At 38.5% G+C, this 27,848-nt stretch overlaps 1 protein-coding gene across 2 annotated transcripts; it reads left to right on the top strand.

Annotated features, from left to right (window-relative positions):
* The first annotated feature begins 284 nt into the window (after window positions 1–284).
* On the top strand, window positions 285–27,846 carry ZFYVE16 (zinc finger FYVE-type containing 16). Of its 2 annotated transcripts, none has more exons than XM_065860939.2 (18): window positions 285–429; window positions 4,442–4,550; window positions 4,735–6,866; window positions 10,507–10,603; window positions 11,506–11,682; window positions 12,506–12,657; window positions 14,832–15,204; window positions 15,756–15,878; window positions 15,967–16,122; window positions 16,734–16,958; window positions 18,719–18,801; window positions 20,651–20,755; window positions 21,638–21,788; window positions 22,953–23,033; window positions 23,574–23,736; window positions 24,550–24,655; window positions 25,050–25,214; window positions 26,086–27,846. In XM_065860939.2, the coding sequence occupies exons 2-18, from the start codon at window positions 4,481–4,483 to the stop codon at window positions 26,245–26,247; spliced, it is 4,521 nt and encodes a 1,506-aa protein (XP_065717011.1). In that variant the 5' UTR covers window positions 285–429; window positions 4,442–4,480; the 3' UTR covers window positions 26,248–27,846. The 2 variants fall into 2 exon arrangements, with proteins under 2 accessions (XP_065717011.1, XP_071657973.1); XM_071801872.1 differs by lacking the exon at window positions 285–429 and adding an exon at window positions 476–624.
* Window positions 27,847–27,848: the final 2 nt, after the last annotated feature.

Genomic DNA, 27,848 nt, shown 5'->3' with positions numbered 1-27,848 from the left:
CAGCTTTTCATTTAACAATAATTTCCAAACGAGGGGAATCAGCTCTCAGCTGCCTGGAGCCCTCACTTTTTCCCGCCCTTTCCCTGACTCCACATTGAGCCTGACGGAGGCAGGGTGACGTCACACCGGGGAGTGACGTCAGCAGAAGGAGCGTGACGGCGCCCCCTGCCGGTGTGTGCGCGCGTGGAGGTGCCGCGTCCGTCACGTGGCAGGCCCCTCTCCCCCGGTAGGGCGCTGCCTCTGCGCAGGCGCGGGGGGGCTGGAGTGGGCGGGGCCGCGCAGGCGCCGAGCGGCGGCCGGGCGCACAAACAAGGCGCGGCCGCTGAGGGGAAGTGGAGCGCTGGCCGCTGAAGTGAAGCGCCGGCGGGGGCGCCGCTGCCCGCCGCGCAGCAGGAGCGCAGCCTTCTCCGGGTCCCGGCAGCCCCGCGGGTGAGGATGTGGGTACGGGGCTGGCGGGACACGCACTCGGCGGCGGTGACGGGTCTTTGCGAGGCGCTGCCGTGTGCCGGCGCCTCCCGAGGCTCCCGGGTGGAGAGGCGGGAGCCGCTGTGGGCCGGGAGCGCGAAACGGGTTTCCTCGCAGACGGCTGTGACCGGCCGCAGCGCCTCCTGCCCCCGCGGCGAGGTCGGTGCAAAACACCTTTGTCTTACCCGATCCGATGCAGATAAGTATCGGGGTTGAGGAAAGTGTCGTAAGGGGGCATTGAGCACTGAAGTGTGTTCCAGGCCTGGAGAAGGGCTTGTGTACTTCAGAACCGATAAAGGCCGTTGTTAGTCAGAGGAACTAACTGCTGTAAGGATTTTACCGTCACAGTAGCATCAGATATTAGGAAAATCAGGATATTAGGAAAAAATTCGTCATGGTGAGGGTTGTCAGGCGTTGGAACAGGCTGCCCAGGGCAGTGGTGGAGTCACCATCCCTGGAGGGGTTTAAAAGGCGTTTCGACGAGGCTCTTAGGGACATGGTTTAGTGCTGGAGTTGGGTTATGGTTGGACTGGATGGTCCTGGGGGTCCCTTCCAACCCAAATGATTCTATCAGCAAATGTACTCTTTGAAATGGAAGATGGTAATGAAACAAAAACAAACCTTTGTGGTTTTTTAGCATACAGTTGCTGCTTGCACACTGTAGCAGCTGTGTAGTTCTCTTGCAGCAATTCATGCCGTCTAGTGCTTATTAAGTTGCTTAGGTGGGTTAGTTGCCCTTGGAGGTTTAGAGATATTAGTGGTGGTTTTGCTTACTTTTGTTCCATTTATTTTTATATAGGATACAGTGTATAATGGACATGTTTACACCATACAGGCACTAAATGTTTTAAGACGTGCTTCTGGACAAACTAGGAAACATTATTTGTATTTAAATACAAGCTATAATGGCAAATGACTAGTTATTAGTACAATCTGCAGAAAGGTATAGAACACAGAAAAGGATCCACTTGACTGGCAGTACTTGATGCTGTTGGTGTCTAGTGCTACATTGCTGAGGTTGTCTGGTGTGGATATCTGGCTATTAGTAATGTAAATCAGAAGATGATAATATTGAGGGAACAATGATTTCCATTGAGGAAAGATCTTTCAGACCTGATGTAATAATCATATTCTCTTGACTCATTTTCAAATGATGAGTAATAATTGCTGATACAACTAATGACGATGGCACTGTGGGCAGTATGTGAGAGATGTTTGTTCAGTTGGGCATGTGGATTCTTCAGCTGTGGGCCTGGCTGCTGATGGTACCGCTGATGTGTTGGAGCACTGCTGAAAGTCAGTAGTTGTTGACCGACAATTTTTTTGTGTTATGTGAATGGTACCATTTTCTGTTCAAAAAAAATCAACAACAAATTACTGTGTATGAACGAAATAAAATATTCAGGAGCTGAGGATGATGTCGGGATAGAGTTGTCCAATTCATGTTAGTGGTAATATCATAATGATGTTGATAGAGTTTTATTCTTCTCGAGAAATTGTGGTGAACTAACAGAGTTTTGCTCTTTAACCAAGATGGTTTAGTTTTTTTGCAGTATGCCATGTAGGTTTTTTCTTATGTGTCTGAAAACTTCTGTAACTTCTATCTTCAACCCCTGATTCAGCTAGTAAATGTGCTGTGGCAGCAGCTTCTGCTGGTTTTGAGTTGGATAATATGTTGTCTTGCTCAGCAAGAATCGGTTTAGTATTTGTTTTATGTCATTTGTTTTTAACAAAGCATTTGCTCAGTTGTAATGAACTTCCCTGTTAAGTTGATTGCTGATGAACTCTGTGTGCAGTTGTATCCTTACATTTTTTTGTCTGTAGGGCATCGAACCCATGGGTAGGTATGTGGCATGGAGATATTGGAGTGGGGCGAGAAGGAAAAGGCTGGTAGTTAAATACATAGGCTCTTAAGGCGGGAGAAGCAGCGTACTGTGCTAGATGCAGCCCTTCATTTCTATGGCACTGTGAAATTAGATTGTTCTTAATGGTTGTGTTTCTATCAGAGGCTTTGTCCTAGTTATGGTAGTTGCTGGGTAGTAAGCTGGAAAAAATTACTTAAACCCTGTTGTGAGGATAAAGGCTTCAATATAGGTTTCTGTTCAGACTAAATATGATGATTAAACACAATGATGGAGTTGAAATAATGTCACTTTCCAGGGAGCAAAAAGACTTCTCTGGTAACCTAAAATCAAGATGGCTACTACGGTCAGCTTTGTGGAGTGAAGACCTGTGTGTGTGTTTATCATTAAACCCGATCTTGCATTGTTCTAGCTTGCTCCTTATAAAAGCAGGCCAGGATTCTGCAGTGGCAATTAACTGTGACAAGCTGGAGATCTGGTAATGCCTGTCTATATTAACACTACAGAGAGTGTTTTTCAGGCATTCTCTCAAACATCAAAAGGCAGTTTGTCAGACATTAAGCTGATTAGCTGATAATAATTAACATATCCATTTTAATTTACAGGTTATCATAACAGAAAACTACTAACTACCTCGATTTGGAGAGACTGTATTTGAAAAAAAAAAAAAAAAAAAGGACAATCCATCCTGTGTCTTGACCATTCACTATCCCAACACGCGTGTTTTAGCTTTGCCTTTAAATAAGAGTGTGTTGAGAAGTCACTAGTTTAATGTTGGTTTTGAACTCTGGAATGTGTGCCTGTTGTATTAGAAGCAATTTTTATATAAAGAGTATAAAAGAAGTGGCCCATTAAGTGTTTTGAAATTCACCAGCACACTTGCAGTCGTTGCAGTTATCCAGATCAGAGTATTTGCTTCCCCTAGGTAACAATTTATGCAGTAAAATTGTTGCCTCTATTTCTTAAGATATTATTTTTATGCAATTTGAAGTGCAGTACTAGGAGTTGGCCAGAGATCAAGCCTTGTCTAACTGGGCAAATAACATAAGCAAGCTTTTGCTATTTTCTTTTGTTACATTTCAGGTTGCCTCTTGGAGGCCTTAGAAGGTCAAGAAGGTCATTTGACCAGGTGTCCATGTGGCCTAAATATTAACTGTTCAGAATCCTTACCAAGATTGCCATAGAATAGCTCACTTCAGTGCTGTTTCATGCCAGCTGTTGTGGGTTCTGGCTTCCTGGGTTCGCCATGGTGACCACTGCCTGGCATAGCAGTTGAGTGTTATTAGTTTTCCACTAAAAAACCTGGGTAAGATAATAAAGAATGCTGGCCTTGAAATTAGGGCACAAGTAAAAGCTTTGAAAGACTTATGGTGAGCTTGTTTAGAAACATACCAAATGTTTACCTAGGAAAGTGGCAAGTACTTGTAGTGTGAGTTTTTTGTAATACAGCAGCAAAAAGTATTATTCTGTCTTGAAGTTAAAAGAAAAACGACAGGTTGAAGAGTTGAGTGTTAACTGGAAAAAAAAAAATGGATCTTTGCCATCCCATGTACTTGAATACCCTTGTGATTGGTGTGTTCTGTTCTTTCAGTGAGATTAGCTGCTGCTTAAGGAACTGAGAGGTACATAAGGACTAATGGTGTCATGAGAATTGGTGACCTGTGACAGTGTAAAATGTTCAGAATTTGACCGGTGTCTATCCAGTAATATGTCATCTTTGGTGTATTTCTGGCTGAAGAAGTAGTAAGTGAGCACCCCAGCATTTCTCTTGGAGTCAAACCTTGTAACTTACTCATACAGCAGATGGTAAAATGTCTTAAGGAAATAACAGACCTAATTACCTCTTACGTTTATACAGTCCTAAAATTACATCTGGTAACCATGAGACTGATGTGGCCCCTGGTGAAAATGAGTTTGATGCCCCTGCTCTAGACTGTATTCAGAGTATGGAGAAGCTGTCAGTCTGTAGCCCTGTTTGTAGTTTGTAGTTATGTTTTGTTTACGTGGAGAAAGAAGAAAACACTTCATAGGAGTTGTCTTCTAATAATGAAACTTCAACTTTGTAAACAGCAAAATTCTGTGAATGAAATGCTGTATTTTTTGGTTTTTTTTAGGTTTAAGGAGGCTAAAGCTTCACTAGAACTGTAACTAGAATGGACAGTTACTTTAAAGCTGCGGTCTGTGACTTGGACAAACTACTCGATGAATTTGAACAGAATACAGGTTGGTTCCTGCATGCCTTCTTCTCCAGCATAATATTACTGGTCAAATGACACTGTGGAATCTGAAAGTACTGTATACTAAATAAAACCTTAAATTTATGAATAAATGTGATGTAGAGGAAGTGCACTGTGGAAAGAGAGGAGTTTTGTAAACTTAGCTTTTGATCTCTTTTTGCTTAAAACAGATGAATATGAATGCTGTAGGACACCTCAAAATCCATATGACTCAGAACACCATGCACTTTCTTCAGTTCTGGATTGCTTACAACATGTATACCCAACAGCAAAACTGCAAGAGGATGCTGACAGTTATACTTCATCAGAAGAAATCTCTCTAGCTGGCCACACTGGAACAAGTGAAGCACTTCTGAGTTATTCACCACAAAATGAAAAGAGCATTTCTGGACCAGATCTGTTGTCCACTGTAGACAGTGGTTCCTTAAATGAAATTCAGGCTTTGAACCTGGGAAGGTGTAGTATACCTGTGTGTGATCTTGTTAATGACACAGGTAACTTAATCCATTCAGTGGCTGCTCATGAAAACACTCAAAAGTTGCAGCCAGATGACTTCCAGCTGTGTGTTTCATCAGCTGGTTGCAGTGGTGTTTCAAGTACTGAGCAGAGTGATGGGCACTCAGTGCTACAAGATTCAGGACATCTTAAAACAGAGGAGGTTAATAATTTAGCTTTAAAATCAGACGGTTATGCTACAGGAAAGATCTTGGATCTGTGTGGTGATCAGCATAGGACAGAATCTATAAAGTGCAGTGAAGAATTTGATCAGATTGAACAAACTGCTTGCCTTAATGCTCCATTTGTCCCTGTAACATTGCAAAATTCAAATGCATACAGTCCAAAAGATCAGAAAGCATACAAAAAATTGCCTTGTGAAGCACAAGATGAAGGAGCAAGCTCTGCAGTAACTGAAGAGACGTATGGAAAAAATATCATAGAAAGGGTAAACTCAGAAGATGAGAGTAACATTGAATCCATGCCTTCAGATCTGCCAAAGCAGCCTCAGTTGCACAAAAGCCATGCAACATCACCTGGAAATGGTGTTTTACCAGGCTCTTCATGTCAAACAGGAGCTGAAGTAGAATTGGAAAAGAAAATCACTGAAGAGAAGGTAGACAGTGAAGAATTTAATAGCAATGAAATATTAGACAGTGTTTCAACTTCATGTAGTTCAGCTGAGGATGTCCGGATGCCGCTGTCATGTCTTCCACTTCCGACATCTCTGTGTGGTTCGTTAGTTGTAAGAGAAGAAAATGTTAATCCTCTACCTCAAAATGAAATGGCGGAGGTTATTAGTGATATTTTGACTGTTGATGCTGGAAAGTCTAAAACTGATCTCTCTGGTAGGGAATTCTGTGAAAGCACTGACTTGCATGAAGAGGAAGGATATATAGAAATCAACAAAAATGTAGCAGAAAAAAGGACAGATGGAGAGGAGTATGGTGCTGAGAATGTAATTGATGATAGTGATTCTCAGCAAATCAAGGCATTTTCTTCTGCTTTTCTAGAATATGAAGCTGAGCCATATGGTGTTGGTATAGACTCTTATTACGATGAAAGTATGAGCCCAGTTATGGCTGACTTTACTGTTGAGGACAATGTTATTAATAGTGACACTCTAATAAGTGATGCTGAGCTGGATGCTTTCTTATATGGACAAAGTCACCAGTCCAATGTGTTGAAGTCATCAGACAATGATAGTAACTTAATGGAAACTCATGCAAATGAAGGGAATTTAACAAATGTGAACAACCTGGCTTCAACAGATGTCAGTGAAGAACACATGCAAGAAAAACTGTTGGGGATAACAAGCATTAATAGTAGTCTTAAAGTAGCTCTTACTGCCAGTGAGTTGGAATCTGCAACAAAAGAGAATGTATCTTGTATTCAGGACACGACTGAGAGTGGCAGTGAAACACTAGCTTCTAATGTTTGTACTGAAGGTGCAAGGCCAAAGCAGTTGCTTGGCCTTTCCCAAGGAGCTGTTGGTCAGAGACAACTGGATAAAACAGATGTACTTGAGAGAGAAAATGAGGAAGCCAGTTCTGCTACTCCAGAAGCTCCCTTCTCAGGCACTAGCGTAAATCTTGATAAAGATTCTGACCCTGCACACTCTGGGGATAGCAGCTCGGAAACTGGAGGAAATCAAACATCTGAAAATTTGGAATCACTTAAAGTATCTGCAGCACTTTCACGGAAACAACCGTTGTGGGTTCCTGACTCAGAGGCACCCAACTGCATGAACTGCCAAGTCAAGTTCACGTTTACAAAAAGACGACACCACTGTCGTGCATGCGGAAAGGTGAGTTATTGGAGAAGGGTCCTGTGTTACTGAAAGCAAATGAATTATAGTTTAGGGATAATCAAAATACAGAAGAGAAGGAATATTGACAGAATATTTCTAGGCTCTAAGTATTTTATTTAAAAAGTAGTTTTATTTTTCTTTCGTAGAAGCTTAAAGACTGTTGGAAAAGGCTGATTAATTAAGAAAGAAGATTTTTTGGTTAAAATAATACAGGGAATGTTCTTATTTTGTCTTCCATTACTGGCTGGACTAATGTGTTTTGCATGGAACAAAGAAGATGAAATAGTGGACTACTTTATGGTAGTCGTAGTGAATCAGCTTTTTACTTGTTTTTTAAGTTAAGCTTAAGTATTTAAGCTTAACAAAAATGAGATGATGATCATTATTGTAATTCAGGTAAGTGGTTATGTGAGCTGTAAAACACAATCTGTGAACCTGAAAGGATTGAGTTCTTTCAAGAGCTGTAATAGCAGTACCAGTGCAAAGGATTGATAACCTAAATCTGTTCTTGTGTGTTTAGATATATCATTTTCCAGGGGAGTCATCTCAGAGGAAAACTTTGCTGCTTTTGTGGGGTGAATGGTACTCGCCAACTGAGCAGGTTACCTACATGACTTTCTACAGCCCCGTGGTCATCTTTAGTGTCAAAGCTCATTCTTAATCCAGCATTCCCTTGTGAGCTGCCATGGCTTACACTTGTACTGGTGCATGAATAGAAATAGTAACAGTACTAATGAACTTGTTTTTTTCAGCGTTCTTCTCTAAGCTTTATGGATGAGGAGATCTGACAAAGGCTAATGTCAGTACTTAAGAACTTTTTGCATCCCCAGTGTTGAGAAACATCTGGAGAGGCTTTGTAACTTTTTTGCAGGATACCTCTTCTAGCACTATGTGTTCAAAAAATAGTACATGTTTACTTCAACAACTCTAAGTGTGAACTAAACTGTAGGTCTAATTGTGGGTGCCAAGAAAATTAAGAACTCATTATGACAGTGTAGAAGTCAGTGAACTTAATCACTAGTCAGAATATCCTGTTGGAAGTTTTGTAAGAATTTACAACACAGTTCTTCAGAGTGGGTTTTGTTTTGGTCATAAGACTGAGTTCAAGTTCCTGTTTATGCTCGCTGTGAAGTTTGTTGTGCCTTGTCTAGGGATGGGGATAGAAGCAGCCTTCACTACACAGGCCTGTTTACAACCATTGACTGTTAGTGTTGCTGATCTTGTGTGTTAACAGAGGGGATTTGCCAGTAAAACAGTGTAATTAGAGTGAGCATCACAACACGTGTTCATTGGGAGGATGAGGGCAGTATAGATTATCTAAACTTTAGGTATACCTGAGTGCTGTGCAATTATGACTGTCATAGCTTTTTTGATTGTGCAGCAGCTTAACTTTCTGCCTTTAAGACTGTCATTTTATAGTAACCTTTTTGTCTTTAAAAGAGTAAGATCCATTCCTTGCGAACATGTTGTGGGTTGTGTTTTCAACCACTTGGACATAGGAGAAACTGATAGGAATTCACAGATGTCCTCTGTGGAGTATTATGGAAGACAATTGTATAGTTTTCATGTGGTCCTACAGCTTATTTTATCAATGAAAATGACAACATTTGTCAATTCTGGCTTCTCTGCTGGAGGGAAGTGTGAAGTTAGCGGTCCCTGTTCTCTCTCCTGTCTGCGGCATTTGTGGTGCCGAGCAACTTTGCAGTTTCTTTGTTTAGGTGTTTGTCTCCTGTGGTACCCTTCGTCTTCCTAGCTCAACCATAACCAGTTTCTTTGATCAGCAGCCTTGTCTTCATCTCCTTTCGCCTGTTACATTACCTGTCCCTATAGTTTGTATTCACCTCTTGTCTGCTGCATGTTAGGATGAAGCTCCCTTCTCTGTTGTGGGTCCCAGTTGCACCAAGTGTAAGAAAAGAATACCAGTTGCAAAGGATTGTACTGCTTAGCATTCAAAGCCCTAAGGTGGATTAGCAATTAATCTTCGCCAGTCACATTCTTGAGATCTTTACTGAGCATGTGCATTTTCAGGTGAGGTGAATTGCATGTGACACTAATGTAGGAGCACTTGGAATGATTTCTTTTTTGAGCTTGTATTGCACCACTCAGGTATTACTGGTTTTACAGTGACTGTTTCTGCTTCAAGGAGGTCACTTGTAATTTTTTCTTTTCCTCTGTCACTACTGTTAGGTTAAGAGGAAAAAATAAACAATGTTGTTTTCTTGGAGATAACTAGGAATAGCAGAAGACTTTTGGTGGTTTTTTCCACTTTTTTTTTCCACTTACTTGACTCTGGTCAGTGGTAGTAGGCTTTTTCAAACGAAGGTTTCAAAAGATACCTTTTGTAAAGGCTAATACTGACTCTAGGGTTTGCATATAGCTAAAAATGCTGTGACTTTGAAAACCTGCAAATCATCTTTGAAAGGGAAAAGTGAGAAAAGCAGCAGACATTTATCAGAACTCTTGCAGAAAGCAGCTTTACTAGAGACATAACTCCTTGAGTGAGATCGTGCAGGTGTAGTCTGGACTGAAGATACGCACTTTTTTTTTCCCACATCCCTCCTTAAAAGTAGACAGGAGATATATCCTGTTGGAGTAGAAAAGCATATTCTGTTCTTTCAAAGCAGTCTTCAAGCTTTTAAAATGCTTTGCTGAAGAGAGCTAGTAACATGATGGCAACTATATTTATTCTTTCTGACGGAGTTAGGGAGCCTGCTAAGCCAACATAGTTTCTGAAGCCACATTAGTAAATAGCTTGGGAAGCAGTGAGCTCTTGGTTAAAAGACCTAGTGTCGTACCGACAATTACTTGAATCCTAATGCGAGACTGCAGTGGTTATCTTCAGAGGTAATACTAAACCAGTAGAGCAAATCTGACCCAATTCTGGGGCTCAGTCCTTGTTCCTGTCACTGTTGTTTAGTATACAACTGTTGTGGGAGTGAATTTGGGAATAGGTGATGCAACATGGAATTCTTTTCATCACTCTGCATAAGAATATTAATATGATTTGTGGCCTCCTCATTGCTGCTCCTCTTTATTGTGTTTTGTTTGTGTTTTGTTTGTTTTTTGTCATGAGGAATTAAGATAGAGGCTTGGATATTAGCCTGTAAAGGGTTTAGAATCAAACGAGTGTATTTCTTGGAAAACTTTTCTAATTGCTATGCGATTGTCTACCAACTGCTTCCAGTTATAATGTTTTTAACAACAACAAAAAAAATCCAGTTTTAGCCGTTTTGTCAGCCTCTGGCCTTATGTGATGAGATCCACTCACAGCAAGAAATTTTAGGTGCTGTTCAGTTTCATTGTAGAGTCTGAGAGAGTACTGGCAAGAGCCCTTCGCTGGACCTGCTTTAACAGGTCTATGTCTTTGCTGTGCTGGGAACCTCAGAGCTAGATGCAGTAAAAACCTTTTTAATGAAAACCTTTTTAGTCTAGTACTTTGCCTTCTCCCCAAATAGAAATGTATTGTAAGGTACATATGCTGAAGGTCCTTTTCTCCTTCCCCCCTTCCAAAAGAGTGTATGCATACATTATATAATGCGATCTGGTTTAGTAAAATTAGTAAATAATAACAGGAACTTAATCCAGGAAATACTGGGATTTTCTCTTTAATATTTAATTCAGTCTTCTTCTGGTTCAGGTTTTTTGTGGTGGCTGTTGCAAACGGAAGTGCAAACTACAGTATATGGAGAAGGAAGCAAGAGTCTGTACTGGCTGTTATGATGATATTAATAAAGGTAAAAATGTGATTTTTGAGTAATTGAAGTAATCATTAAAGAAGAATAGGTACAGCTAGTATCTCTTTAACCTTTGTTGGTTTTGGGGAGCTTCACTACTTTAACTGGTGTATGTTTTCCTATTTATGCATGGAGGGAGGAAGAGAAGAATTGTACCTCTTAGATGGATTTCAGCTCTTATTTTAAACTTTGAGTAGCAAGCTGGTTATTTTTTATTAAAAAAAAAGGTTTGTACTCCATAGGAATAAATAAATATAAAGTTATGCTATCAGGTCATCTGTGAAAGGAGTCTAACAAAAGTGATCCTCTGTCCACAGTGGCCTTCTGTGTGTCCACAGTGGCCTTCTGTGGGTTTGAAGGCCATACCCCTGCTTGCTCTCACATGTTATTTGCTCACATTATGTAGTTTTCTGTTGTGATAGTTTTACAAGTCACTTAACAGTGCTACAGTAGTTGAATCATAAGATGACCTTTTCTTAATTGAAAACTAAGCATGGATGCTTACAGAAACATTGGGAGAAAAAGTTGAGGTCATGATAATTCATATTTAATTAACAAGTTGAAAACATAACAGATTTTTAATATGCCACCTGAATGGAGTTCGACTTGATAAATGTGATACATGTATTTTCACCCAAGTGCAGGAATCACATGTTTCAATGCAGTCATTGCAACAGTAGCAAGATACAGGAGGAGGTCTCTTTCTCTGCTAGGGAGGAATTAGACAAATGTGCTGGTAGAAAGATCAAGAAATCGAAATTTTCTTCTGTACAATAGCTTCATTGTTCATTTTTCATAAATAACAGTTGTGCCCTGGTCTTGCAAAAAACCCCACCCATATTACTGTACTTCAAGTGAAATTTGATCAATTGTGAAATCTTAAACTAACCATGTTTTTTTAGCACAGGCATTTGAAAGAATGATGAGTCCAACTGGTCGTGTCCCCAGTTCCAGTACCTCCTCTGAGCAGTCTTCAGCTGTTCCACCTTCAGAGGAAGCCCAGGTGTCTGGTAGTGCTAGCTCTCCTTCACCTTCTGCACTGTTACCTATCTCAGTACTTAAACAGCCTGGTATTGAAGGTATGCTAAATGTAGTATGATTTATCTAACACTTTCATAATCTCTTTGGAAAGAGTTAGTTATTGCATCATGGATACCTACTTGGTATACTGATATTTTTGTGGGAAATAGAAACTCTGTGAACTGGGAGTCTGGAAAGTTACTTTTAGCTCCCAGTTTTGATGCCATGTATAACCCTGACCAAGTCTGTTTTAAGGCTCCATTAATGAAATGTGGATGTTATGTTTTTGTAACTATCCTTGCTGTTTATATCGTAGTGTTTTGTGCAGATATTACTTTGATCATTTTTATGTAGCTCAGGAGATCTCTAACTTGTGTTGCGGCTACCAGTCTTACACTAAAAGCCAAAAGGGAAAAGTTTAGAGTTGCGGGGGAGCATCAGGGTTCATTTTCTGTGTAAATACTAATTATAAGTGGCTAAGTGCTATCCTTGTTCCACTTTTTTAAACATTTGACCTCCTTCAATGAAAACAAACTTTTAAACTAAGTGATAATGTGCACTCTAAAAATGTTAGCTTATCTTTTAGTTGTGATATGTGCTTGATTTGACCTTAGTACAGAAGCATGATTGAGGAAGTCATATTCCTTATATCAGTGCTGATAGGTTTAACTATAACATGGCAGTTTCATCTGCGAGCATGAGATTTTTTTTGCATATATTTGCCTGACTGGAGACTGGCTGATGTCAAACTGTCTGTCTGGGCTTGGTTCCAGTAAACAGATTCTCTACATATTTGTGTGGAAAAATGACTTAATTTTTGTCCCTTTCAGCTATGAGAACAGTACAATAATATGAAGTCAGTGTTTTCTTAACCTGTCCTAGGACTGTGCCCCAAAGAACAGAGGAGAGTTTGGTTTGCAGATGGTATTTTGCCGAATGGGGAAGTGGCTGATACAACAAAACTTTCTTCTGGAGCAAAGAGATCGTCACAGGACTTAAGCCCAGTAAACCCTGACTTGCCAGAGATGCATATGGTATGAATTAAGAAGTGTGTGTAGGTGCATGAGTTACCTCTTGAAATACTTTTGCTATTGGTGGGAGCCCTTATATATAGCAATACAACTTTTGCTTCACAGCTTTTGAAATCAGAGCCAATATTTTGTTATCTTTTTGAGGGTGGCTGTGAAGTCCTTGGATTGAAGTATTCTGTAGACTATGCTTGAAAGGAAACTGCGTTTGTTTTGGGGTGTATGTGAACCTTAAAAATGGTATGGTGGAAAGTTTTCCAGAATGAGGGTTTTTTTTCTACACAGCCTTTGATTAACTGCTTCTGTGAAAGTAACCTCAGCCATGATCATTAACAACATGCTTATAGCATAAGTTTGTGGATTTTTTTGTTTGTTTGTTTTCAAGTGACTTGCTATCGTTTGCTTGTTGGATTAGACTAAGCAGAAGTTGCTCAATGCCTTAAAGCAGGGATGTCAAACTCGCTTTCACTGGAGGCCACATCAGCCTCATGGTTGTTCTCAAAGGGCTAAATGTAATATATAAATGTAGGAATAGTTACATCTATATGTTTATACAGTCCTAGAATTACATTTGGCTCTTTGAAGACAATCGCGAGGCTGATGTGGCCCTCGGTGAAAATGAGTTTAACACCATTGCATTAGAATATTACATTATAGGGTGCAGAAAAATGTACGTGTTTCTTCTGATATTGAACCGAGAGGGGGATTGGCTTTTTGTTATAGGTCATACTCATGGTGCTGAACTATTTGCACATGAAGGTATAGAGTAAGTTTGCTGTGAAAAGATTTGAAGAGATTCCTAAGCTGGAGCCTTTTTAAAATAAAAAATAGTTCTGAAGCATTGTTTCAAGTGATAACATAACTTCTGTGATTCTAATAGCATTCAAGAGTTCTTGAATTGGAACAGCTAACAACCAGACCAGGTCATTATTATTAATATTTGTATATGGAGCCTTAATTCAGCAAGAATGGGTAACAGTAAATGTGACTTCATTTGAACTAGGAAGGACTCAAAAGGTACATGCAGTAATCAAAAGACACATCCCGTCTTCCCTTTTGGGGAAAGACTAGGATATTTTCACTTGCAAAAGATGAGCAGCATCTAAAATGAAAAGCAGCATGGACAGGAGACAATTAGTTATGGTTCTTGTATGCACCTTCGGAAGCTCAAACAAAACCATTGTACTGCATCTCTAAGGCAAAGGATGTACTTTACCAGGTAACACATAATCCTGACCGTGCTGCCACGGGATGCTATGAGGGTCGAAAGTATAAAGTGATATGAAACACAAGCAAGCAAATCTGTGAGGAGAAGGTCAATTAGAAGGCAATTTAGTCCTCCTTTTGTGTTTGTGGGATATTTCTTTTGGGGTTGTTGGTTTTTGTTTTGGTTTGGATTTTTTTGACACATATATGCTATAAGCAGAGGATTTGCTGGAAGCTGATGGCATACCAGGAAAACTGTTACAGGGAAAGCATGGAGTTCTTAGTTGTTTTTTTTTCCTTGTTGCATTGCAGAGTTGTCCCTATTGAGATAGGATGCAAATCTAACACTGAAAAAATGGTAGTATACCTCTTGATTTTTTTTTTTTTTTTCCCCTCTATTAACAGCTCACATCCTGCCATGTCTATGCTCATTGCTAGTCACATCTGTTTCGCTGGGGAAGCAGCATAGATTTGACTCCAAACTGAAATGAATCAGACTGTAAAACACTAGACTCAGCTACTAGTACTTAGGGTAGAAATACGCTTGCAGTGCTCAACTGCTGATCCAAACGATGGAAAAATTATAGTGATGGCAATGTTCAGTAGCTATGAGTGAGGAAACAGTAGTACTAAGCAGATTCTTGGAGGGGTGCTTGGTTTATTGTTAATTGTATTACATCTCACTGTTTTATGCTAAAACAACTAATCTGTAATGCTCTGATACAAATTTTGTGTTACCAGACAAATAAATAAATAATGCATCTTAACCTAAAATAGAGACTAATGTAACTTCTAAAGATAGGGATGGGGAGAAAAGGAAGATCCAGGAGATTTGTTGGCTTTCTTATCAGTATTTATGATAGATTGATTTTTTTTCTTCTAGCTTCTAGAATGGTAACGATTTTTAGCTCCTTGTGAGACAGAAGTGTAGTATTGTGGTTTTTTGTTGCTATTTTTTTTTTCCTTCTTCATAGACTGCAAACCCAGAGGAATATGACACATTAACTGATGTAAATTCAAAACCCAAAGAAGAAATTGATGTTGTTACAAGAAAGGAGGAATTATGTCCTGTTTCTTCTGATGATGCACAACAGGCCATTCCAGGCCTGAGTGAGGTGGTACATAGTTGTAAACCTGTAACTCTAGAAACTGAAGGGTATTCTACTGCAGAAGCTGAGAAGACTAGTTCCAGTTCAACTAATCTGACTACAAGTGATATGCCTGTTAATCCTTCAAGTTACAGAGCACTATGTGGTGTTGAAAACTGTGTTCCTAAAGAAATCAGCCTTGTTCCTGATAGTGATAAACTCCCACCACTTCTGCTTGCAGTGGGTGAAAAAGGAAAAGGTAAAACTTGAGAAGTTTTTTAATACTGAATCACCTGATGCAAGATTTCTTAATATGAGCTTGTGTATATATAATTTGTCTTTCAATACAATTCTAATCTCTCATTTGTTTGCTGCATGTTGGATTGTTGGATAATTGAGCATACATTATTAACAAGATAATTGAACATGCATTATTAAAAAGAGCAGTATGTTATGAAAAGAATACTTCACCACTTAAATGCATAATAGTAGTGACTGTGCTCACTGATGGTAACTAATAGTCCCAGTATGCAGATGAGGAGACAGCGTACACAATTTGTCAGTAATAAGTAAATGAAAATGAATGGTAGCCTGTTTGCACCTTTGTTACAAGGTAATGCTTTATTTTTTATATGTTCCTTGAATCTTAGGGTAAACTATTCATTGGTTGATCTGTAGCTATTATAAGTTTAAGAATAATTACCACCCTGTTAAGACAGGAGGATGGGACAGTCTTTCCTGTGCTGTGATCTGTAAGTCTTTTTTAGATAGACTGACTTGTTGAACTAAATCAGATGTTAACTTTTTTAGATCCTCTAGTGGAAGAACATCCATCTTGCCAACAGGTCACCTTGCTTCTTGAGGAGGGAGGTCCTAATCCATTAACTTTTATCCTAAATGCGAACTTGCTTGTGAACGTCAAGCTAATAACTTGTAAGTGGTGCACTTTTTATTTTTCCTTTAAATCCAGCTTTCTGTTTCTGACTGTAAACCAACATTACTGTGGTATCTTTAATTAAAGATTCTTCAGAAAAGTGCTGGTACTTCTCAACAAATGGACTACATGGACTGGGACAGGAGGAAATTATCATTCTGTTGCAGTGTTTGCCAGATGAAGAGATTTTTCCTAGTGAAATATTCAACTTATTTATTGACATCTATAAGGATGCCATGAAAGGTATGTAATTTTATGTCTAGCTTTTTACTTTATAATACGTTCCTGCTGATCTTTAAAGCTGGAAGGTGATGGGTATTTTTTGTAGATATCTAATGATTCTGTTGAAAAAGCTTGCAGTGTTAGCCTTGGGTTCTAAATAAAAAACAGGAAGGAAAGAATTTAGGTTTCTTTGTTTCATATACTTCTATAAACATCCTGTTTGCATGGTTTTTTTGTTGTTCAGTCATATTGTGTTGGAGATTATGGGTTTAAGCCCTTGAGTCCATGAGTTAGGACATTTGGAACTTGATTTGTAGAAGTATAATACTACTTTGTATATAAATACTTGAGGTCTGGTTAAGTGAAGTTCATCAACTGGTGTGAGCCAGAACATTGTATACATTAGGGTTTTGCTATTTGTTTGGAAAAACCTAGTTTCATATTCAAGTTAATTCAATTAATAAGTAGGGAACACTTAGTCTGTGGGTTTAGCTGTCTGTCAGACTTTCAGAAAGATGCAAGATGCACCGTATGGCTTACGAGTCTGTAGGAGACCACTGGTCAGAGTAGTTTTCTTGACACTAATGTATTATTTCTCCAGTTGTGCAAAGACTCTGTCACTTTTTCTACAGGAAGGTTAATAAAAAACATGGAAAACATTACTTTTACTGAAAACTTTCTGGGCAACAAAGAGCATGGAGGATTCCTGTTTGTTTCACCAACTTTTCAGAAACTTGATCATCAAACTCTACCAGATAAGCCTTTTCTTTGTGGCATTCTTATCCATAAGCTGGAAATACCCTGGGCAAAAGTTTTTCCAATCCGTTTGATGTTGAGATTGGGAGCAGAATATGGGGGTAAGTTTTAATGCTTTAAATAGCTGTATGTAAGATTCCCTTGGCAACATACAAGTTTTTTAGACAAGCAAAATATTTAAAGTCATCTTTGCAGTATTTGATATTGTATTTGTGTAAGACTGTGGCTTCATAAATGGGAAGCCAGCTTTGAGACACTTGAGAATTTATGTTGTACCACTAGACTGTTTTGGGGTTTGATTTTTTTTTTTTTTGGTTTGGTGTTTATTTTTGGGGTTTTTTGTGTGGTGTTTGTTTTTTTGTCTTAGCTGGTGAGAAATCTAAGAAACCAAAACTGACAGAAATATCAAAGTATCTGACTCTTGTCATAGGAGAAGGATTGAAGGGAAGTTCAAACCATATTTACAACTCTTGACAAATAGTTTTTTTTAATTAAATAACTGAGTATATTGGCAAAATATTACTGCTTCCTGGATAAAAGGCATTAATTACTTAGAAGTATAACTTACTAATATGTTAGAAATCTCTAGGCTTATAAACATGCAGGAAGCATTCTTTCAAAGTGAGGTGGATGGGGAACGTGTGAAACTGCACAACCTCTGGTGGAGCACGGACACAACTTCTATGTGGGAGTTTTCCACAACCTGTTGCAGACTGATGTGAGCATCTTCTGCTCTCTCAATGAGATTTACATTCACTCTGCTTCAGGCTCACCAAAGGAGAGTGTTTACACAGGTTCCCATTGCTTTGAAGAACAGATAAAGCTTGCTTGAGCAAAACCGAAAGTAGATACTGTCCTAAATGCCTTCTTGAGTTGCTTCTGTAGTTGCTAGAATAACACAGGCATTTAATTTAGCAGTACAGGTGCTGGTTTGTTTCCTGTTGCACTGCTACTCATGATTTAGAGAACAGGAGTTCAGATCAGATGCAGCAGTTGCTTAAGTGGAATCAATGTCCAAAATGCATCATACAGTTTTCCTGACCTGAATGCATTTTTTTTATAAGCCCTACCATTCTAGAAGCTGCAAGTCCATAAATATGTATTACTGGCCTGTGTATGGATTTCTTGAGTCAGGGGCAGATTTCTGCTGGCTGAGCTTCTATGTTTGTGCATTGACAAGGGTCATAGCTGCTTTGTTGTTCTTCTTTCTCTTACTGAACTACATTTTTTGTTTTTCCTTACCAGTTTTCTGTCTTTCAACCTTGCTATGCTACATGTTTTGCTTTCAAGCTGCTTTGAAATGTGGCCTCCTGCATCTCATTACCTTCCGTAATTTCCATCTGTGTATGTTTCAAATTGCAGCCATGGGACTATAAAGCATGTACAAACATCCTCATTTGCTCTCTTTTTACCAATGCTAAGTGGTACTCCACTTTGTATGACAGCATTAACATAGCAGCAGACGTAACCTGCATGGTATTCTTATTCAAGCAACTACTGAGCCTTGCAACCCCTCCAACTGCTGGTGACCCAGAGACTGAACCCAGGGTATTTCCATCCAGACCTACTGCACAAAACACAGCTGACAAAGCACAGAAAGCAGCAGCAAGTCTCTGCCACAAATTTACTGCCACTAGGACATTGCAGTAGGATTTAACCAAGGGCGGGGAAACCACGCAGTGGGCTAAAGGACAGTCTGTGACAGAGAATCAAACAGGTTCTCTAGGTCCTTTGGCTGGTCAGATACTGAGATTAAGAAACATAAGTTATAACTGACAATAAAAATAAATACTTGGGTTAGCAAGTCTAACAGTTGTTGATATGTAAACATGACACTTTTTTTTTGCTTTCTCCACTCTAGTGTATCCAACTCCTGTAGTAAGTTTCAGGCACCGAAAGCCACTCTTTGGAGAGATAGGACACACAATTATGAATCTGCTTGTTGTGAGTAGATGTTCTATTCTCTTCCCTTTCTGTTGTACCTCAGATGATGTAAAATAACCTCAAAGCCCTGATTCTTGAAAGCAGAGTTGTTTTTGGCAAAGGGCTAACGTTTTTGTTCTTCATACTTGACTCGAAACTTTCTTACCAAGGAATATTTGTAAATGAATTAGGAAAGCTGTCTTTAGTGTTATATTGTTACGCTTCAGTTCTGGTAGGAATAAATGGCTTTAAAAGAATGAGAAAAATGTTAACAGTTACACTGAAACTGGTAGGAATCGTTCAGTTGCATTTTTCACTTCCAAGCATTGCTGTGGTGCAGGAATTCTAGTCTTAAATTCGACATTTTTTCAATCTGAAGAGTTGATAGGCAGATGCCATGGTCCAACTGTAACAGTAATTACTTTGTCACACAAACATAACCCTACCACAATTAACCAGTCTGACTGTTTATGTGAAGAATGTTAGGTTTGGCAAAGTCATCACAGTAAAGTCTGGAAGTCGTGTCACTTCCTCCCTGAGGAAGTTTTTCCTCTGTTACTCAATTTTATTTAAACTTCAGAAAGCCTGTATTCCTGGTTAGTAACCTTCTTTTAATACTTAGACCATATACTTAATGCTGTGATAAAAGGTGCTGGTTGTGGAGATAACTGCACGTATTATTTAGGTGATCACTACATCTTGTCCTAAGGGTCTAGAGACTGTTACAGCTGAAATGAAACTGCAGTCTTTGGCTCCTCTCTCCTTTTTGCCACTGTTATGTGGCATGTCATTACATAAGGAATCAATCAGAGGAGCTGCACCATATGAAAAGTAGGTTTTTTTTTCCTGATGGAGCAATCTTGTGTTTTAATTCCATGAGCCAGCTCACTACCTGACAAGTGAAGTGCCAGTACCAATGTGAAATTGCATCTTAAGACTTGAAGGCATCTTAATGTTGTGCTGCTGATGAAGGGGGCTGCTGTGTAGTTTATTTTCAACTGGATTAGAGTTACTCTGATTCTCCATTGTAGCTGTGTTTGTAGTGGCAGTGGGAATGTGTGCTCCTTGGCAGGATTACCTCTCCTGGTGCAGCAGGAGTTTTAATCTAAACTTTAATGTAGAGACATGTAGATGTGGATCTTAGGTACGTGGTTTAATGGTGGACTTGGCAGTGCCAGGTTCCTGGTTGGTCTTGATCTTAAAGGTCTTTTCCAACTTAAATGATTCTGTGATTCTTGCTATAGAGTTGTGCTGATTGAGGAAGATACTGATTATGTGGCTTGGCTGGTGATAAAAACCTTCTCTAACCTTTCTTCAACTGAATTAATAAAGGGGAATGAGAGCATTTTACACCTAATGTTGTTCTTCTGGAATAAAACAGAATAGGAAAATTTTACAGAAGTGGCTGAAATGGTGGATGGTAACTCCATCAGAGCTAGAGAAAGGTATAAAAAACAACATTCAGTTTATAACTCAAGAAGTTAGAGCTGTAGGGGCCAGGGTGTGAGGCTGGAAACTAATCTAGATGGTGGCTTCTATGGTTTGCATTTCTATCAGAGAGAGAGGGTGTTGAAGTATTTTATTGCCTAAAACACTAAGATCCTAATCTGCATAAAGTAGCCATAGCCTAAACAACCCACTGGTAATAGAGGTACCTTGTCAGTGCTATACATTTGTTTATATATTTTGTAAGGTACTGTTCACATATATCACAGTAGGAAAAAAGTTATCACTAGGTCTTTAGCCTTCCTTAATGTCATTTGTCTTTAGAAGTCTTAGAGATGTATGTAAAGTACTTTGTGTAGGTAGTATTTGTTATAAAAGGTAAGAAAACTGTACTTGTCTGCTAACATAACTTTTTCTGTTACAGGACCTTAGAAATTACCAGTATACTTTGCCTATCATAGACAACCTATTTGTTCATGTGGAAATGGGTAGGAGCTGTATTAAAATACCCTTAAGGAAGTACAATGAGGTGAGTAAAACCATCTTGATTAGTTTCCTAATCCAAACTGCTTTAATCTTTATTTTTTTTGTAGTACCAGTCACATCTTTAACATGAGCTCTTTAAGAACCACCCTCTCCTCCCTTTGTTTTTGTGGTGGTGTTGGTTGGTTGGTTTGTTTTCCAGAGGCTGTAATGTTTTTATTCTGTAATCAGTTTCCAGGCAGTTCTGCAAGTGGATTCTCCATGTGGTAGCAGCTCTCTAGATTACTTTGCTATTTGTTCTGCAGTAGGCTCCTTGAACTTCAAACTGGCATAAGCATGTGATGGAGGGAGGGTATGAAATTCTCCAAACACCCATTTCCTTCTTCCTAGATATGTTGGAAGGTGGACAATCAGGAATGAAAAGTGAGCTTCAGGAAAATTGCTAAGTGCTGGAAAAAAAGCTGTTTCTTCAAAGTCTTTTAGCATGTATTTTCCAAGTTTATTTCTTACACAGTTCCTATTAGTGGTGTTTTGCCTAAAACTTGAAAAAGAAATCTTTCTTGCCAGTTAAGTTTTTATTACAGTTTCTTTATTGAGAGTTAACAAAAAAAAGGTGAATAGTAGACTGCATGAGACTTAATACGTATTTTAGCCTTAAGACAAACAAAACCTCTATAACTCCGCTATTCTGCATTGTCCAGAGATGCTCAGATTTATTCATCCCTCTCTACTGAAGTAGTATTTTTGATCATGCTTCGTGTTCTTCCAGCTAGTAGTGGCAAACAGTGTTGTTCAAACTCTTTGAAATAGACCAAATGAATAACTATTGGAATTTGTTTTGAGAGCTGGATTTTTCTAAGGTCTTGTATTTAAAATGAGTACTGCATAATGAGATTTGTCAGTTCAGTAACAAATTTTGCGTTGACAGGTAATGAAGGTGATAAACTCTTCCAATGAACATGTAATTAGTATTGGAGCAAGTTTTAATACTGAAGCAGATTCTCACTTCGTGTGTGTGCAGAATAAGCATGGCCTTTATGACACACAAGCAATCAGCGCTACTGGACACCCTAGGAAAGGTAAGCTGTCTAGTTTGGTTTTTGGAGAAAAATCACATTTCTAGAGCAGAAGTGCAGGTTCACTTTTAGGCTGCGAGGAAAATATGTATTCCCAGAAAACCGTTGAGACAAGAAGTTGAGTGTTCAACCAGCAAGGTAATTTAAATGCAAAATGTTGCAGGTTTGTACGATCACTTGTATGATCACCTTTTACAAAGTGTTAAATAGAGATTAACACTTTTCTTTTTTGTTTTCAGATTTTTTTTAATATAGTCTGTGTTTTCAGATATGAGATACTTTACATATTTCAAAATCTTAATTTAGTGTGAATTGGGCAGAATGTTTACATAGTACTCAAATAGTCTCAATAACTGAGTGTATGGAAATACGATAACAGTGAGTACCTCTATACAATACCTAACAAACTGCTACAACCACCTGTAGAGAGAAGAGAGCAGAGGTACCTTTTGGGTTCTGAAAGTAATGCAGCTGTGCTGCAGTAATGTATCTATGTCTGGGCTATTGATGGATCATGCTTTTCAACATGCCTGTAGGTTGTGGGGAGTTACAGATTGACAGGGCTGTATTCTTACCCTCTCCAGTGTTAACCTGAAATGTTGTTCTGTCCTTCCTTGAGCATTGCTATATAGTGTATTTCTGTTTGAAGCACTGTGTGTAACAAACAAATGTATTCAGACGTTTGTGGCATGGAAAATCACTTACTTCTTTCTGTTGCTGTTAGTACCACTGAAAATTATCTAAACTTCAGAAATATCTTCTGTAAATAAGTTCAATTCAAAAGTTGAGTGGCATGTCAGTTTTAATTTTATTTTTTAACTCCCCTTCAAAAAAAAATCACCACCACCACACCACTGTTTCCTCATCTGTCTCTTCTTTGGCTTGCCTGTGTTGGCTTGCCAGCAATATCTTAAAAGGATACTGTATGCACTTAACAAATAATTTAACAAAGCTGATCTTTTTTGACAAGGTCTGATTAGAAAAAGAGTCTTCTCTATTTAGAGAGCTGTTTCATATAATCCTGTCAGTAAGGGATTTCTGTTAGCACTGTCAGTATCATAGTACCTCTTTTACCTGGCCTTATAAAAAGGAATGCAAGTTAAATGCTAAATTATTACAAATCCGGGTGATATAAAGTGGTGCTCACTTTGTCCCTACTTTTTCTAGTTACAGGTGCAAGTTTTGTGGTGTTTAATGGAGCCTTAAAAACATCTTCAGGATTTTTAGCTAAATCCAGTATAGTTGAAGGTAAGAGTTTTCTCCTATGTGGTTTATTAAGAGAACTTAAAAAAAAAATGAAATAAAATAGCAGCAGTGTTGTGCAGTATGTTTGTTCATCAGTAAGCTAAACTTTTGGGGATTTTCAACTTTGTAGAAAACCTACTGCAAACAAATGCTGTATTAAAAATAAATGCTAGTTCACTTATTTGTTTTAAAACCTACTAAGTTTTAATTCTTCTTGCATTAATGCAAGTCTTTCCTTTATGGCTGCCTATTTCTGGAACTGTATTCATTGCTGCGTTGATAAAATACATATTTTGACACACATATGCAAAAAGCCTTCTAAGATTAGTCTAGAATTGATCTTTAAGTCCTAGTTCTGTTGACAAGAAAAGTTTTCATTACTTCCTCTTGCATATAACATGTAATGCTGTAGTTGGGGGATGGAGTCCATTTGACTAGCTGCAGGAGAGGGTTGGTCCCACTAGAATTTAAGCCAAGATTCTACTAAGAAGCTGTACTACTCTTTCTGTAGTTAAGTTGGAATTTCAACTGGTTTTCTTCTAGATGGACTAATGGTACAGATAACGCAAGAAATGATGGAAAGCCTATGTCAGGCATTAAGAGACAAGAAGGACTTCAAAATAACTTGTGGCAAAACGGATACACGAGACGTAAAAGAATATGTGGATATTTGCTGGGTAGAAGATGAAGAAAAAACTAACAAAGGGTAAATGCTTTACCAAAGAAAAACATCTTAGATAATTCTTGTTCCCAGTTTTCAAATATCCACCTTTGATTTCTTGAAATTAAACTATGCTATTTTTATTGAAAGAAAGTACTTGATACTGAAACCTGAAAAGGAGTAGAATGGTAACCTACCTGCAGTCCTCTAGATGTCACTAACAGAACGATTTTGCTTGTAGTTCACCAAAATTAATACTGTTTTCTCTGTTCGAGAAGCTGACAGAGTGTATGTGAACCACCAGGTTTTCTTTCTAAATCCTCTATCAAATCATTAATCAGTTTGTGTGAGGATGCAGTTAATTCCTTTAAGCTTCCTTGTTGGAGGAAGGTACTTGAAAATGCACAGAACTGCCCTTGGCCGCTCGCTGCATTCGACAAAGCAAAATGAGATGCAAGACATCTTTATTGGAAGTGATTTGAATACTTGTTTATGTAGCTTCAAATTTGTAATTGTACAGAGCTAGATAAAAACCTGTCTCGTCTGAAGTTGTTTCTCAGGACGTGGGCTTGTCTTGGTCTGTGGCTCTGTGACCGGATAGAGCAAATATTGGCTTTACCTTTGATGGTTTCTTCAGCCCGTAAGATTAGGTTTTAGTTGAATATGTGTTGTTTGTTCCCTGTTTAGGATATTTATTTTTGCATCATGAAAATACAGATGCTGTATGTCCTGTATTACATCTTGTTGTAAAGCTGTTTAAATAGCCTTTAAGGATGGCTAAACATATTTTTTTACAATTATTTAATGTAAATCATAAAATGTTGTTTTAATTATTAACCATACTATTATCTTCCGTAGAATTTTAAGCCCAGTCGATGGAATATTGATGGAAGGAACTCTGGGTGAAAAGATACCACAAAGCAGAGACTTTGAAACAGAGGGGAAAATGTTGAAGTGTACCAAAGTTAGTAAATTATGTTGTTCTTGAGCCTTTTTGCTACTCTTTAGAAAAGCGGTAAAGTGATTGTACTAAGTGATACTACTAAAGAAACTAACTTATTTGGTGTGTAGCCATACTGATACCCAGAATGTTCTTCATAGCTCTTCTAAGTTTACATAGTTTTCATTTTTTTACTCTGAAAATAACAAAGTCTGTTAGCACTGATAACTCTATAAATATATAATCTAGATGTTCACATGATCACTTAAGTATTTTGATTGAAGATACTAAATACTACTCTGCCAGTAAAAAAGCATTATAGCTTGCTCTCTTCTGGATTATGTGTATGCTGAATTACCCTTTTCCTTACTTTGTAATAAAACCATGCTGCTGACTGTCCTGAAATCTCTAATTTCAGGTATACTATTTCCTGAAGGACCATGAACTATCCCGTCCAGTTCCTCAACAGTTTGCTAAAGAGATTGCTGTTGCCTGCAGTACTGCTCTTTGCCCACACCTTAAAACCTTGAAAAATAATGGGATGAATAAGATCGGCTTGAGGGTTTCTATTGACCCAGATATGGTAATCTTGCAACTTTATTGCAGACACTCCCATTTCAGCAGAAATCTCTTTCATGTAAAGACCTTAGATCTCTTTCTGAATGTTTTTAGTGTTTTGCCCTACCTGGATCCAGACTGAGAATGAAGTTTCATGAAGAAGCTGTCTTAATGACTAGTGTTTCTTAAAAGGAATAGTCCTGTTTCCTTATTCTACCTAAATTCCCTAACAGCTGCTTGCTGTAACCTGTCAGTCCTTCCCTAGTTCTAACCCTCTCTGGCACTGATCTGCCTCCGAGGTGAGTCAGTTTAGAGAAAACAAAGAGCTAATTTTCCAATGCTTTTCTCAAATTGTGAGATTTTCAGCTGTTCTTGTTCCCTAATGTAGTTCAGTAAGGGCTATTTGCACCAAAATCTGTAAGGCAGGAAAGGACAGGTTTGCTCAGCTGAGGATGGGCAAGAGGGAAGGCAAGGCTGTCCAGCATGGGGTGCCCCTTAAAAAACTACAAAACTGTCAAGCAGTTCAGTTCCTTGCCTCTGGAGTCATTCTGTTACACCTCCTTATCTTTTTTGAGAGAAGCTGGAAACACAGTCCTGAAAAATCTAGCTTTCAGTAGCATATTTATAATTAATCTTATAGTAATTGTGATACTAGGATATAATTAGGTCATCCTTGGACATCAGACTGGAGCAGCCTTGGACACAGAATCTGAGGCCCTGTAAATGCAGGAGTGTATACGCTTTTCTATAGCAAGCCTAATCAGTCCTTCCAGTTGCCCATGTTTGTTGTCACTTCATGCTAGCTGAAACGATTTTTTTACCAAGATACCACAATTTTGTGTTGTCTTATTAATACAAGAAGTGCTAATATCATCATGGATATGTTTTCCTTCTAGGTTGAGTACTTAGCTGGATCTGAAGGTCACCTTCTCCCGCAGAACTATCTGAATGAACTGGACAGTGCTCTGATTCCTGTGATTCATGGTGGAATGTCAGATCCTACCAGTCTACCACTGAAAATTGAATTAATATTTTTCATTATAGAACATCTGTTTTGATGATGCTGAATACAGGCAATATACTGATTTACTAGATCTGAACACCAAAGTTATAATTCTACAAACACTAAAAATGTTAAAGTTTATAAATCTGTTACATTTAAATAGATTTTCAAAATGTTTCTTAAAACTGTCAAATCCTCTCTGGTTACTTCACCACAGAAGAATTGTAGTTTGTAATTTTTCCTAAAGTTCTGAAAGTTTACACTTAATACAGATGCAGAAGAGGGCAGGTTTTGTTGTTACCTCTTTACACAGTTGTAGCATTTACTATATGTAGTGTAACTTCAAGCCATACTGTCTTCCCTCTTAACCTCAAATAAATGAGTGAAATGGCTGTGGTTAGCTCTGATCTCGGCAGCGTGTGCTTTCCATGTGCAAACGAGCTCAACGCTGAAGTAGAAGCTGGCACAAAACTGTTTTCTTGCCATTTGAGATTTAAACTGGAGACCTTTTGTAGCTGACTGCAAATTTCATGTGTCAGTACGAAATGCAACTGCATGCCTTCTGACACGTGTTCATGGTTGGCATGAGGAAGAATTTTGTAGGTATGTTTATGAAGACTTTGTAGTTGAAGCCTTTAATATTAGGATATTGTGCTGGTGCTTCAGGAACATATGCTCTAAATTATTTTTTTTACAGAATAACTCATTTCTTGCTTGTATTTATAAGAATTTATCTAACTTAAATTGATGCTATTTTTATAAATACTGGTATTTTTTCTTTACTCTGTCCTCAGAAGTCCTGATACAATTTGACCTTTCAAGGATTAATAATAAACCAGATTACTGTTGATGTAATCTACATTTAGCAATAAATCAGACAAGAATCCTGCAATATCTTTTCTGTTCCTATCTACTGCTTTTGCCACCTCTGAGTAGCCACCTTTACGTTCAGGGAGAATTGATGTATTAAGTGTGAATTTTCATGAACAGGCTGATTTGGGTTTTTTGGTTTGTTTTTTTTGTATACCTGAGGATCTTGTATATTATGTATTTTTGATATTGGGTCATTAAGATCTATTTATGTATTTGTGATGCATGTGATTTGTACGGAGATTTGACGAACCACAGTTAGGGTTTGGTAACTGTCACACAACTGTTGATCAAGAACAGAACCGAAACTAAATATATATATGCAAGATATATATTGTTTTCAGTAAAAATGCTGGTACAATTTTATAATGAGACTATTAAAAATGTTGATGCCTTCTTTATGCTAATAGGGGATATTTCATGTTTTTGTATCAAAAACAATTTGTAACTTAACCTCATCTGCTCTGTGGTTACCTGTGCTTCAAAATACCAGTCCTAGAAGGGTTCAGGCTTCAGGATCCTCCCCTGGAGGAAACTGAGGCAGCATTTGCGCTGGTTAATGTAACTTGAGAGAAACTGCAGTTCTGGAGAAGCAGAAACAGAACATGTCCTTGCTTAAGAGGAAGCAGTAGTGAGAGGCTGAACAGCCGTTCCTGGCTGTTGTCCCAGGTGTCCTGTCCTGCATGGGGCAACCAGCAGCAGAGGTGACCAAGGGAACAGGTGACTTGCCACTCACCCACTACTAATGTTAAGTCATGATCAATAAACTTAACTAAATACTTGCTA

Source organism: Patagioenas fasciata, chromosome Z (genome assembly GCF_037038585.1).
Source record: "Patagioenas fasciata isolate bPatFas1 chromosome Z, bPatFas1.hap1, whole genome shotgun sequence".
Lineage (NCBI taxonomy): Eukaryota > Metazoa > Chordata > Aves > Columbiformes > Columbidae > Patagioenas > Patagioenas fasciata.
Note: the sequence above shows the minus strand (reverse complement) of the source record. Positions and strands in the feature narration are given on the sequence as shown.